At 35.7% G+C, this 14,148-nt stretch overlaps 1 protein-coding gene across 4 annotated transcripts in view; it reads right to left on the reverse strand.

Moving 5' to 3' along the window:
* CHD1 (chromodomain helicase DNA binding protein 1) overlaps nt 1-14,148 on the reverse strand; it is a 71,293-nt gene that overhangs the window by 20,291 nt on the left and 36,854 nt on the right. For all 4 annotated transcript variants that reach the window (XM_051853606.3, XM_051853604.3, XM_089313062.1 and 1 more), the window contains exons 16-25: nt 13,069-13,231; nt 11,059-11,211; nt 7,174-7,245; nt 6,451-6,600; nt 5,993-6,141; nt 5,533-5,629; nt 5,347-5,442; nt 3,434-3,610; nt 2,513-2,673; nt 1,204-1,245 (exon numbers count right to left, since the gene is read on the reverse strand). In XM_051853606.3, coding sequence (XP_051709566.1) covers nt 1,204-1,245; nt 2,513-2,673; nt 3,434-3,610; nt 5,347-5,442; nt 5,533-5,629; nt 5,993-6,141; nt 6,451-6,600; nt 7,174-7,245; nt 11,059-11,211; nt 13,069-13,231 — 1,260 coding nt within the window. The remainder of the gene's footprint in view (nt 1-1,203; nt 1,246-2,512; nt 2,674-3,433; nt 3,611-5,346; nt 5,443-5,532; nt 5,630-5,992; nt 6,142-6,450; nt 6,601-7,173; nt 7,246-11,058; nt 11,212-13,068; nt 13,232-14,148) is intronic.

Raw genomic sequence — 14,148 nt, forward strand, 5'->3', positions numbered from 1 at the left:
TTATAAATGAAAAGGACATGAGTGAAGGTCTATAATTTTTTTAACCACGTACCAAAGAGGATATGAATATTGATTAATGCTTAAGAATTTTTCATCAAAATAATACACAAGTATTTCACCATATTTTAAGCAAGTCATCTCAAAATAAAATGGAAAGTGAAAGGAATTTTTAAGAGAACAAAATTAAACTGAGTTTTTGCTAGTCTCTACCAGGGTTTTTTGCCAAGGGCCATCTGGATATTTGTATCATTTGCAGGACATACAAAATTATCAACTTAAAAATTAGCCTGCTATTGATTTACTGAATTTCAAGTCCCACCTGTGGTTGCCTTGGCAGTACCAGGCCAAATGATGTTGAGGGCTAGATGTTCCCTCACTGCTTCATGAGTTGGCAATAGTAAGGATAAGGACGACTTAAATCACTAACAGCCGCAGGGATTAACAGGTAACTACAAAAAACCTATCTTGAAAACTTCAATTCTAATAATCTATAAATTTCCACACAGAATTGGCGATGAGAGACTATGTTAGTGCCTCTGTGGATAAATTCACTCATCTACTTAACAAGCTGTTGATGGAAAATGAAAAAGATTGTGGAAAGTAACTTCTAGTTATAAAAATGCAACTTATTTATTTACTTATTGTCTGACAGACAGAGTTAGAGAGAGACAGAGAGAAAGTTCTTCCTTCCATTGGTTCACTCCCCAAATGGTCGCTATGGCCAGTGTGCTGCGCTGATCCGAAGCCAGGAGCCAGGTGCTTCCTCCTGGTCTCCCATGCAGGTGCAGGGCCCAAGCATTTGGGCCATCCTCCACTGCCTTCCCGGGCCACAGCAGAGAGCTGGACTGCAAGAGAAGCAACCGGGACAGAATCCGGCACCCCAACCGGGACTAGACCCCGGTGTGCCGGCGCCGCAGGCAGAGGATTAGCCAAGTGTGCCGCGGCACTGGCCAAAAAATGCAATTTAAACATGATTTATAAACAACTTCATTTACAGATAAGAATATTTCAGAGACTAGGAAAAATTTAAGATGGCACAAAAACATTTTTAAACATCAACCTAAAATTTTCTAATTAATTTTGTAAATGTCCAATAAAATCAAGTTTAACAAAAAGTAGCTGAACTGAATGGCAGTGTAAATAAATTAGGCTGACAGCATGTAACACATTCCATAATTCTATGAAAATGGCAAATATATTTACCTTTCCAAAGGGCCACCAAATTTCTTATAGCTCTTGATAAACCTAACAGAAAATAATTATTCGGTTTAAATGTATGCTTCACTATCCAAACAAAAAACAAAATAAAACAAAACAAAAAAGGAAGAAGCCAAACATATTTATAATGCATATAGAAAGAGAATATTTGTTAGTACAAAAATTAATTCAATCCATTGTGACTAACAGAAAATGGATAAACTATCCTATAAATAAAAATGATTAACATACACCAAGTAAGTCATATAAACCCAGATACCAATATAAATAAAACAATAGAAGCTAAATTTTATTTTAGAAATTACTTTATTATTTTGACAAAAAGAAGGTTCAAAGCTATCACAGGAAGTGTCTCCAGAATGATTATCAGTCATATTGCACCTCCTCACATTCAAGTGCAGATAAATTTACTGAATGGCTGTAGTTCAGATGTGTAGTATTACCAATGGGAAATAAAATTTTTACTTAGGAATAAAACTATTTAAGTGACTGATGGATGAGGAAAAATATCCAGGAAAAGTAGAAGTTGAAATGGTTCTTCAACTAAAGATAGAAAGTCCAGTAAATCAGATAGTAATAAAACTGCCCTGAACAAAAACAATGTATTTAGTTTTCTGGCAGAAAAAATGAAGAACTTTTTCCGTCAAGTCTATGGTTTAAAAGAAAACAGTTACAATGGCTTGAAATAAACAACTCTCAGAATACAAAAACAGATAACCTTTTTACAAATTTCACATGCAAATCTGTTACATAAACAAAATAAGCTGTTATCTCATTCCCTGAAAGAAATGCATATATATAAACACAGGTTGAATGGAAGGTACAATTTATCTCGCATAGCCAATCTTATTTTAATTCCTACTTGGACATACCAGATATGCTTTTAACATGGTTACTTTCAAAAAGCAAATCATCACAGTCTTTAGAAAAATATAGAACTAAATTAATCTCAGAAAAAATTAATAAAGTTGAGCCATAAATGCAGTGTTAAATCTGATGTATCAAAATATACTTTCATTATTCAAAAGGGTCATTATTCTGAACCATATTAATAAAACAAAAAGATAGCATTCTAAATAGACTTACAAATAAATAACATGCAAAGATTTGATAAACTTGTTTTCTAAGAATTATAATGAATACTTAGAAGCAGAACCATTCGATTCTTCCTCAAATATCATACTTGCCTTTTTGAAGACTTTTGTCTTAATTTTGAAAATTATAGAATTTTTGTATTTTAACCTCATTCTTCAGTAAAATCAAACTGAAGTGAAATGGTTTTATATCGTCTTACCGCCTAATTTCTGCGTCACTAAATCCTTTAATATTCTCCCGAGGGATAGTCCGAGGTCTTCCGCGTTTCTTTGGCCTCTTCCTTTCTGAGACTGAGTCACTATCAGATCCGGAGTATCTTCTACTTCTGCTGCGCCTCCCTTCACTTCCATTGAAGCTAATCTGGGATTACAGAGCAACAGCTTAAGCAAAGGTTTTTACATTAATAGTAAAGGATAGTCAGAATTTTAAAAAACAGTATTCTGTATGTCAGAATCATTTAATACATAAAATTAAAAGAGAAAAATAGGGTTAATAACACAAGGTTATTAAGACTTAATACTTAAAACACACTTATGAATCAGTGTGAAAATAATCAGTCTATTTGAAAAAACTGGAGGAAAGTTAATATTAAGAACACTTCCAAAAAGCCTACAGGTTGGGGCTAGCGCTGTGGCACTGGCATCCCATATGAATGCAGGTTTGAGTCCCAGCTGCTCCTCTTCTGATCCAGCTCCCTGCAGAAGCCTGAGAAAGCAGTGGAAAATAGCCTAAGTGCGTGGGCCCCCACACCTGCATGGGGGACCAGGAAGAAGCTCCTCATTCCTGGCTTCAGATCAGCCCAGCTTTGGCTGTTGTGGTCATTTGGGGAGTGAAGATCTCTCTCTCTGTCTCTCCCTCCCTCCCTCTCTGTAAACTCTGCCTCTCAAATTAATAAAATTTATCAAGGCAACAGGTATGTTATTAAAAAAAAAAAAAAAAGAAAAAGTCTATGGGTCAAAGAGGAGGTATAAGTGAAATAACTGGAAATGAAAGCAAAACAAATTAAATCAAGGCTATTATAAGAAAACAAAACTATGGACCAATCTCTCTTATAAACCAAAAGAGCTGCTCGGGGTGAATATTTCTACATTACAGAGATTTTTTTCAATTACAAAGTCACCTGTTTTGCACAATTTCTCATTCTTGGGAGCATATAAATTTCTTCAAGTTCCTTTTGTCTTTCCTCTTCTTCTAATCGTCTTCTTTGATCTTCTGGAATAATTTCTTCCCAGTTTTTTGAATTTCTTTCAGGTTCCAACTCAATGTCATCCTCATCCATATTTGAAAAATTGGCAACCTGATAAATCCCAGGTTTTTCACAGGGTAAGTATTGTCATTAAATTATGTATTTCCTTTAAGGACACAGTGGCATGCCAGAATGAAAATGAAACCCAAATATCCTCAGGACAATGAATACTAAAGGACTTCAAAAAGTTCATGGTAAAATGGAAATTAAAGATAAGGCACATTTTCCATGAACAAAATTTTTGATGCTTGTGTTGATTATGTAGTAAATTAAATGTGACTAGCTAAACCTTCTAGGTTCATTTCTTATTAAAGCAAAGATGAAACCAAACGACTTTTTACAATCTTTCTCCAGTAATGATTCTTTTACTCTGTGTCCCCCAAAACTGTCATTACAATAGAAGTAGAAGCAGTTAGCAGAACCAAAAAAGCAATTTATACTATTACATGATAACCTTCTACAGCTCCCAGACCAGTTCATCAATTGCTAAGTGCTATAGAAGATTCTTATAGTAACAAAAATTTTATTTGAAGAGCTTCTAACACAGAAAAGGAGCTCTGGGGACCTAAGATAAATGATTCAGGCTGTTTAAACCCTAGTTTCTTCATCTCTAAGTTAAAGGATAGTAATAGCACACTAACTTTTCTAAGGCTTAAAAAAGATGAACATCTGTGGAATTTAGTATATAGAAGATACTCATTAAAAGGAAACTTAGTAGTATAAGTTCACTAAATTTTACTGATATTGGGTGCAGACTGTGCTTATCCTTCACGAGGAATAGGGCTGAAAATAATGTTTATTCCCTCCTGTTATTTAAATACGATTTGCCTTTTAGTCCACTGTGTACAAGTATCAACTCAATGGTAAAAAACTATTACATTCATGCTTACTCTAGTTATCAGTGAGTTATTTACAAATTTTCAAATTTAAAACAAATACTTAAGATATTGAGAAAAAGGTGTTAATTAAACCATAATTAGACTGAGTGTTGGTTCCAGGAACCATTACCTTTCACCAGGATTCCTGAATTTTTCTTCTGTCTTATCTCCCTCCTTCAGGTCTTACCCTACACTACAGTGTCCTCTGCACAGCAGCTAGGGTAGTATATTAAAATCACAGAAGTTCTTAATCACCTCTGTGTCACTGGTATGTAGTATACTGAGAGTTCTCTGTAAATATTTGCTTAATGAACAAATGACATAAATTGAAGGGATCCCTAAAATCCTCAGCTCACCAAATGGCTAATATATAGAGGAATCTGCTTCCTTAAACGAACTGTACTAAATTTACTCCGTGGTCAGCTGACATATACTGCTTTAGGATACCTTGCCAACTCTACAGCCCTCACCAAACCAGGAATATTTATAAGGATTGATAAATAGTAATCTGTTGCTTACGTTGTCTGGTACTTTGCTTACCTGTGATAATTCTTAAAACTTAATGTCAAAAAATCTTCCAATAAAAAAGCCTTCAGTCATGGAAATCTAAGCAAGAGAGCATATCCACTCATTTATTTAACTCAAATATTTGAGGACATGCTATTTGCTGAACAGTATTCTAGGTGCTAATTAAGAAATAATAGCTGTCCTCACCCAAGTAAATGCCAACTGTTCCTAACTACTCAAATCAGAGTCGTGCTGGTTCGAACACGCTAGGAAAAATCTTACAAAACAGAAAATTTTAAGACAAAACCTGCCTTATTATGCCTTTAAAAGATTTAATAAAACACTAGATGATGATAAGCTCAATGTCTCAACTTATATAATCATAAAGAAAAAGACACCTACCTTGAACTGGGAAAGTAATTCATCTCCTACGGTTAAAGGGCCTGGTTCATTTTCATGAGTTTCAGCCCTCTTCAAGATTTCATCTATATCCATTTCCTGTAATTAGAAGTAAACCTTTAAACATACTTGAAGCTTTCCTTCCTATCAAATAGACAACACACACTGGAAGGGAAGTATTTTTTTAACCTGGGGCTCTTGTTCTTCTCCTTCAGGTTCCTTGAAAAGTTCTTCAGCACCAAACTTTAAAATAGCTGATAACTCTTCTTTATTGAAAGGAGTAGAACTATAGACAGAAAAAAATAAGGATACTTAACAGTTAAACATGTAACGATTGTATAGCACTTTTACTAATTACTGACACAGTCACATGTGTAACAGTTACATGAAGGTAGTTATTTTAAACCTAAAGAACTTGAAGCACAGAAGTTAAAAGAATTTCCCCTAACTTACAAATCTGCAGGGATGAAACCAGGTATTGAACGTATGCTTTCTGACTAGAAATTAGTTCCGTGTCTTCAAAAACATAAAATTTCAAGAGTTTATACAGCACTTCAATGATCTACTCAAGATGTTGTAAGATTTCAGAATCAGAAAATGAGTTTAAGGTTATTTTAAAATGATACTTTTTTAAAAAAAAAGTAATCACCTTGATGGGGCAGAACCTGTGTGTAGTACTGTCTTCCCAGTTGTGTCCATTCTTTGAATCACAAGATGATCTAAAACCATCTTCTTTTTGGCCCTTTCAAGAATATCTTCTTCAACTGACCCCTTTGTAACCAGACGATATATATTCACCTGTAAAAATGTAAACATGAGGAAACAAATGGCAGTAAAAAGAATTTATTATTATTTTATTATAATTAATATTGTTAACCTAAAGTGCCCAAACATTAGTACATCACTGAGTTCATCTTACATCAAGTTTAAATGATGTCAAAATCAGAGTGACAATTTTAAAAATATGTAACAATATAATCAAAGATAAAGAGAGGATTTTGAGTAAAACCTTCCTTCTTACATTATGGCTAGAATTTTTAGCTTAATTTAAAAAAAATGATGCAAAAAGACTCTAATAAAATAGTGGCCATGAAAGTTAAAAAATACCTGTTTCTTTTGCCCAATTCGATGAGCTCTAGCCTGTGCCTGAAGATCATTTTGTGGGTTCCAATCAGAATCAAATATGACGACAGTATCAGCAGAGGCTAAATTAATCCCTAGACCTCCAGCTCTTGTGGAAAGCAAAAAACAGAAGTCCTGAAAGAATTATAAATACAAAATTTTTAAATCTTGTAAACTGTGCCTAAAAACCCAAACTGAAAATGGTTTCACACTTCATTTTCTGAATTTACCTACTATTTTACAACCAAATGTGAAAGCCAGTATCAAAAAATTTATATAAATCCCTAAAGCAAGACCAATTAACAAGAAAAGATTACAAAATATAAATGTATATGGTAATAACAAATACCAAAGTCAATACAGTACTTAATTCTGGTGAAAAAGGAATAGAATGTGAAAGCAATGAGGCTTCAGCTATCTGTACAAGTTTATTTCTTCAAAAAAAAAAAAAAAAAAAAAAAAAAAAAGTCAGACACATACACACACAAAAAAAACTTCCAAAAAGTGGGTTAATTTATTTTGAAGCAACTTAACTGTTCCAAGCTGAAGTATGACAAGAAGGAGTGAACCTTCTCACATCTAACAAAACACTCTTAAAAATTTCATTTCCTAATAAAAACTGACTTTTTAAGCAACTATTTAAGTGATTAAACAAAACACAACTGACATATGACTAACAAACTATTTACAATTTTAAAGCAGTCGTACCTCTGATCCCTCAGCATTAAAATGATCAAGAGCTTGTTTCCGCAGCTCCCCTTTTATTGATCCATCTAATCTCTAGAATAAAACACATTAAAGCACTACATATCAAAATGCTAAAAAGCAATTAAAATGAATCACAAAGTCAAGTATGAAAATGCAGTATGTACTTTGCCATCACTATCCAAGGAGGTGGATATTAGACTGTCAAATTATGCCTGGGCATTCCACCTCTAGAGTCTGTGCTCTCAACGCCTCAGACTGCTTCGCCTGAGTAAACGCAGCCATCCGCCATCCTATTGTTTGGTCTGATACTCCATGTAAAAGATATGTTAACAAGTACACAGCTATTTACAATCATCTGTAAAAAAGTTCCATGACAAGATATACTATTATGTTATACATGTTCTCTCATTTAATTTTGTGACAGGATGTGCTATATTATATAACTCTCAAACTTTATAATTTATTTCAGACTTTAAAAATGACAGTGCAATCCTTTAAGCTGATTCCTAGATCCACAAACAGGTCACAGCCCATAATTAAGCTGAGTGTGGTGATTAGACCAAGAGCATTATTATTGCCTGAGAACACGGAAATGAATAGTACTGACCTCTACCTCTACCCTCAGACCCACTGAATCAGAAACTAGGGAAGGAGTCCAGTGAAAGCCTTCCAGTTAGTTCTTATTAAGACTGATATTTATTGACTGATTAATTATTTGAAAAACAAGAGTTAACAAGAAAGAATCTTTCAGCCACTAAATCACACCCCAATGGTCACAATGGCCAGGACTGAGCCAGGCCAAAGCCAGCAGTTTCATTTGGATCTCCCATATAGGTGGCAGGTGCCCAAACACTTGGGCCATCTTCCATTGCATTCTCAGGCACACTGCAGGGAGCTGGATGCAAAGTGAAGCAGCTGGGACTCATGTGGGATGCCAGGCAGTGGCTTAACCCATGGCACAGCACTATCCCTGCTCCTGTTATGATATATGCAAACGTTCAAAAATCACCAATGTGAAACACTGTGACCTCTCTTTCCTATCCACACAGTGACATGGGCAAGTAAGTTTTATGTCAGTTTCCTTCTCAGTAGAACAGATACGGTATGTCTCCTCCATAATCTTTAGAAGACTCAGGGAGAGAAGGTAGGAAAACAGCATAGTGCCTGTTATTAATGGTGTCTTACTAAACATTAGATGCACTTTCACTTTAACTGATTATACACTGCAAATAACTTATTTATTACTATGCTCCATGATTTCAAAGCTAAATTCAAAATTGATATTTTTGGGGGGTAGACATCTAGTCTAGTGGTTAAAATACTGGTTAGGAAGTCTGTGTACACTATTGCAGTGCCTAGGTTTGAGTGCTGGTTCTACTCCTAGTTCCAGCTTCTTGCAACAGGTGACTGCAAACTGCTGGTCCCTGCCACCCATGGGGAATATCTGGACTGGTTTCCCAGCTCTGGGCTTTGGCCTGGCCCAGGCTCAGCTGGTGCAGGTACCCGGAGAGTGGGTCAGAAGATCAATGCTGTCTCACTGCCTTTCAAATAAATAACAACGTTTTTAAAAACTAGTATTTTAAGAGACTGTATGTCAAACTTAGCTTTGTTACTATATAAATCTCAAATCCAAAAATAATATAAAAAATACATCAAATAACTTATTCTCAGTAGTTTTGGCATAAGTGTACAATGTTCTTTTCCACTTAAACAAAAATTTCAATTAATAAAAACTTTAAGAACAGTATTATGTCACTTATTGTGTCATGGCCTGAACCAAAATAAAGTTAGTCTCCGCAAGAAGTGATCCATGCACAAGAAGGGACCAGCGGCAGAGAACTGGTGCTCATAGGCACTTCTGTACTATATTTTGCTTTGATTATATACACAAAACAATCTGTTTAAAAACAAACCAACACAAGCTAGGGGGAAGAAGAATAATGGAAAGATGAAGAGAAACTGTAAGAGTACAGGATTTCTGATATGATGAAAATATTCTGAAATTGTGTTGATAAATGTAGAGATCTGTGATTAAAAACTACTGAATGGTACACTTCAACCTGCTGTGCCACAGTGCCGGCTCCCTGAACTGTACACTTTAAATGGGTATGAGAATTACATCTTACTGGGGCCAGCACTGTGGCCACTCCAGCCATTGTGGCCATTTGGGGAGTGAACCAATGGATGGAAGACCTTTCTCTCTGTCTCTCCCTCTCACTGTCTATAACTCTACCTCTCAAATAAATAAATAAAATCTTTAAAAAAAAAAAAAACCTGTTTATTTAAAAAAAAGAATTACATCTTATTAAGGCTGTTTTTAAAAACCTCAATTGATGGTACTCTTCCAGTTTTTCCCCTAAGAAACTATATTATTTCAATATTCATATCACAAAACACCTGTCTTTCATATCACTTACCAAGAGTTGTCATTTGTAACTACCTACTTAATATCTGTCTCCCACACCAGACTGTAAACTCCAACAGAGCAGAAATTACATATTTTGAGTTTCATGATTATAATTTTATGACCGTTAAACTACCTGCACTAATATACATCATTCACTATCTGTAAATACTGAGTGTTCACTAAGCTCCTGGCACAGTTCATAGAATTGCTGTAAGAATTAAATAAATCATAAGATGTAAAGCACTGAGAATAGTAACTGACTCTCTAACATTAAATACTCATCAGTGTTGGTTTTAACTATAATGAATGAACTTTAATATATGTTTTGAATAGATGGAAGGAATACAAGCTTATCTTGACCATAAGCTTATCTTGATCACCTAATCTTTCCTGAAGTTCTCCAGTTATTCAGCAAACTCTGCACCTGAGTGGCTACACACCAATCATCAGAACCCATAACAGTCCTGGAAGCACTCACAAAGACTGCTCATGACTCATAAATGATAAATGCCCTAAAGAGCACTCTGACCTCAGAATCAGCTCTTTAAGGCATTCGGACCTGGCAGAAAAGTCCGGGAGAGCATTTCAGGCATGGAAAGCCAAGACACTGAGGCAAAAATCGTGCTACATGAAAGATCTCTGTGAGTGAGGCTACAGTAGAAAGAAGGGGCCATCAAAGAAGGACGGGAGGAGAGAACTTCCACTTTGCTTGTGGCCTTAATACTGACGGGAATATGTGGACTCAAAAGGCTTCCATAGCCTTGGGAGCTGTTATGGCAGCTATTTATGATCACTGACATCATAAATAAGAGTGTCAATTGTTAAATCACAACAAGAGTCACTGTGCACTTTACTCCCCATGTAGGACCTCTGTCCTTAATTGAGTTATACTTTGAGAATTAATGGCAAAACTTGTTTTCAAACAGTACTTTACACTTTGTGATTGTGTGTGGTGCAAATTGTTGAAATCTCTACTTAGTATATAGAATTGGTCTTCTGTATAAAAATATAATTAAAAATGAATCTTAATGAAGAATGGGATGGGAGAGGGAATAGGAGGTGGGACGGAAGGGCAGGTATGGGGCAGGGGGGAGAACTGCTATATTCCTAAAGCTGTACCTATGAAAATTGTATTCATTAAATAAAAGCTTTCTTAAAAATAATTTAGAAAAAAGACTGCTCGCTGTTTTCCTTTCTCATTTGAAAGCCCTTAAGATCATTTGTATCTTGGAAACTCGCTTAGTCAAGTTTCTAAAATCTAAAGCAAGCCCAGAAAGAATAGACAGAATTAAAAGAAAATAAAAATTAGAGAAAAGACAGTAAAAAGGGCTTTGTTGGTAAAAGAAAAAAGGAGAAATTTTAAAAAGATCATTTCAAGAAAAATTAGATTACATAAAAATATGCATTTCATTAACAAAATAATTTCAAAGGTTATTCTGTAAAACAAACTCAAGATTTAAAGACAATAAAATGCTTACTTGAAAGGGAAACTGACGATATTTCAGATATTCTGCAAGGATATCTAACATCCGCACCATTTGAGAAAAAATAAGAACCCGATTGCCTCGTTCTCTGAGACGAATTAAAAGCTTGTCAAGAAGAATCAGTTTTCCGCTACTACGAATTAAGTGCTAAGGAAGCAATAAATTAAAATTGTTACATGTGAAAAGAAGCAAATGACACAGTACTCCACTTAAAACTCCAGCTGCTTTAAGTATTCTAAATTGAATTTTAAAATTTTCATAATGTTGAAAATAAGCACCAATGACACAACATTCAGATTCTGGAGCTTTTTGGTTTTCAGATGAGGGATGCTCAAGTGGTAAAATCTATGCAAACATTACAAAGCCTGAGAAACTCTAAAATCTGAATCATTTCTGGTCCTAAGCAATTCAGGTAAGGGATACTCAACCTATTTCTCCAAAAATCTTAGCTTAAAAACACACTGAGGCCGGCGCCGCAGCTCACTAGGCTAATCTTCCACCTTGCGGCGCTGGCACACCGGGTTCTAGTCCTGGTCAGGGCGCCGGATTCTTTCCCAGTTGCCCCTCTTCCAGGCCAGCTCTCTGCTGTGGCCCGGGAAGGCAGTGGAGGATGGCCCAAGTGCTTGGGCCCTGCACCCCCTGGGAGACCAGGAGAAGCACCTGGCTCCTGCCATCAGATCAGAGCGGGTCACTGGCCGCAGCGCACCGGCCACGGCAGCCACTGGAGGGTGAACCAACGGGAAAAAGGAAGACCTCTCTGTCTGTCTCTCTCACTATCCACTCTGCCTGTCAAAAAAAAAAAACAACAACAACAACAACAAAAAAAAAACCCACACTGAAAGCAGTAGCAACCAAGCAAACAAAGGTTTTAAAACAATTAGCAAATGCATTCTACTGTACTACATATTGGTCAGTGAATCTTAGTCCCTCAAGGCACTACTGTGGATGCACTGCAGCTGTACCTTCACACTTCTCCCAATTGACAGGAAGAATAAGATGTGAAGTCAAGATGATCTTCTTTTTCACTTAACAAATCACAAATTGAGCATAATCACTATTAGTATATTTTTCTACAATTATGAATATACTAAGGGAACTTGGCTGGATAAATTGGTACAGCCCATGGCTTCAGATTTGTTTACAGAAAAGTGATCAAAATAATGAGATAAACTGAGGCAGGCATTTAGCTTAGCTTTTAAGATGCTGACATCCCATATTGGAGTACATGGGTTCAATACCCAGCTCTAGCTCCTGAATCCAGCTCCCTGCCAAGGTAGACCCTGAGAGGCAGCAATGACAGCTCAAGTAATTGGGCTCCTGCCTCACATCTGAAAGAACTGGATTGAGTTCCTGGCTCCTGCCTTCAACCCAGGCCAGCACAGGGTTGTTGCAAGCACCTATCTGGGGAGTGAACCAGTCAATGGCAGATTTGTCTGCCGCTCTGCCTCTCAAAATACAGTTTTGTTCCTTTTTTAAATTATTTATTTGAAAGGCAGAGTGAAAGAGAGATGGAGAAACACAAAGATAAAGAGATATTCCATCTGCTGGTTCTTACCCCAAATGGTCACAATGACAGGGCCTTGGATAGGCTGAAGCCAGGAGCCTAGAACTCCATCTGGGATCTGAGTCTTGCACATGGGTGGCAAGACCCGAGCACATGGGCCATCTGCATCTGCTTTCCCAAGAGCATTAGCAGGGAGCTGGACTGGAAGTGGAGCAGCTGGGAGTCAAACCAGCTCTCCAATATGGGATGCTGGTGTTGCAGGCAACAAGCTTAACCTGCTCAGCCAAACACTGGACCCAATAAATATAAATTTAAGAGAAAAATCTGACAAAAATTTAAAGGCTTTTTTACAAAGGCTAAAAAATGACCAAGACTATTATTTAAATGTACCATTAACCAAAAAGAACTTACCAATACATAAGAGCATTGTGTTTTCAGTTATAACTGAAATATTTTATTAATTTGCTTAATCACAAAGTAACAATATTAAAAATTCTTACTTGTAAGGCCTCTTGTTTATTGTAGAATTCATTATTATCTGGTGGCTTAATGAGGTAGCAATGGTTACAACATTTCTTTAGCTCCATCATAATGTTCAAAAAGCCTGAGGTACTGCCCTTGGAACCTTTGCTGAGGGCTTTATAATTCCTAGTTAAAATCCATCTTTTTAAAAAAAATCATGAAAATGATGTTTAGTAGAATAAACAAATATCAGGACAAATTCTAAAATCATAAAAAAAAAAAAAAGAAACCAGCATCAAACCAAAACTGATTATAAAATTCACAACAATGGATTTAACCTTGTTCATAGACTCATGAGAATGCCACTTGTTATCTGAACCACCAACTACACAATAAAGGGTTAACACAACATGGTGAGTTTAGCAAATTTAAAGGAAAAGGATTGATACAGTAAACAGATACTCAACTGTATTATCTACCTTAAACTTTCCTATACACTTCACTGCCTTAGTCAGCTAATGAAATCTGATCTTTACACAGACCTAAAACCATATGAAGATAATGGGTTTTAGCCACACTGCCTTCTCTAAACTACATTTACACAATACATACACAACTCAAAGTAAAAAAAAAATCTGCACTATTTTATTATTTCAAAGTATATGTAATAATTCCTCGCACTATGAACTAGTAGGAACCTTCAGCAGTCCTTTTTTATTTCCATTTTCCACAAATTTTGAAGTCCCTCTGTACTTTCTATCACCTTTTCTTTTTTTTCATTCTTCAAATAGATTTGAGAGTTCCAACTATATAGTGTATGTACGATTCTATTACTATTTTTTTCCATTCACAATCTCAATACTCAACGTCCTATGAAGAAATAAAGGATAAAAAACTATTTCTCCCATCTCAAAAGAATTCCTTCTGAATTTCTTTGAAGGTGATATTCTAAAACTTTTTAAAAAGAAATTGACGGCAATAATTTATCACCCTAGTAACTAAAAAGTACTTCAAAGAGTCTAAGTTCAAGGTCCGTAACATCAGACTAGAACTGAATTTCCAACGATTTCTATTTTGTTTTTTATTTTTCTTGCCTTTGCCACATTTTCCACAAATAA

Source organism: Oryctolagus cuniculus, chromosome 14 (genome assembly GCF_051225735.1).
Source record: "Oryctolagus cuniculus isolate XC-2025 breed Fujian yellow rabbit chromosome 14, ASM5122573v1, whole genome shotgun sequence".
In the NCBI taxonomy this organism is placed as follows: Eukaryota; Metazoa; Chordata; class Mammalia; order Lagomorpha; family Leporidae; genus Oryctolagus; species Oryctolagus cuniculus.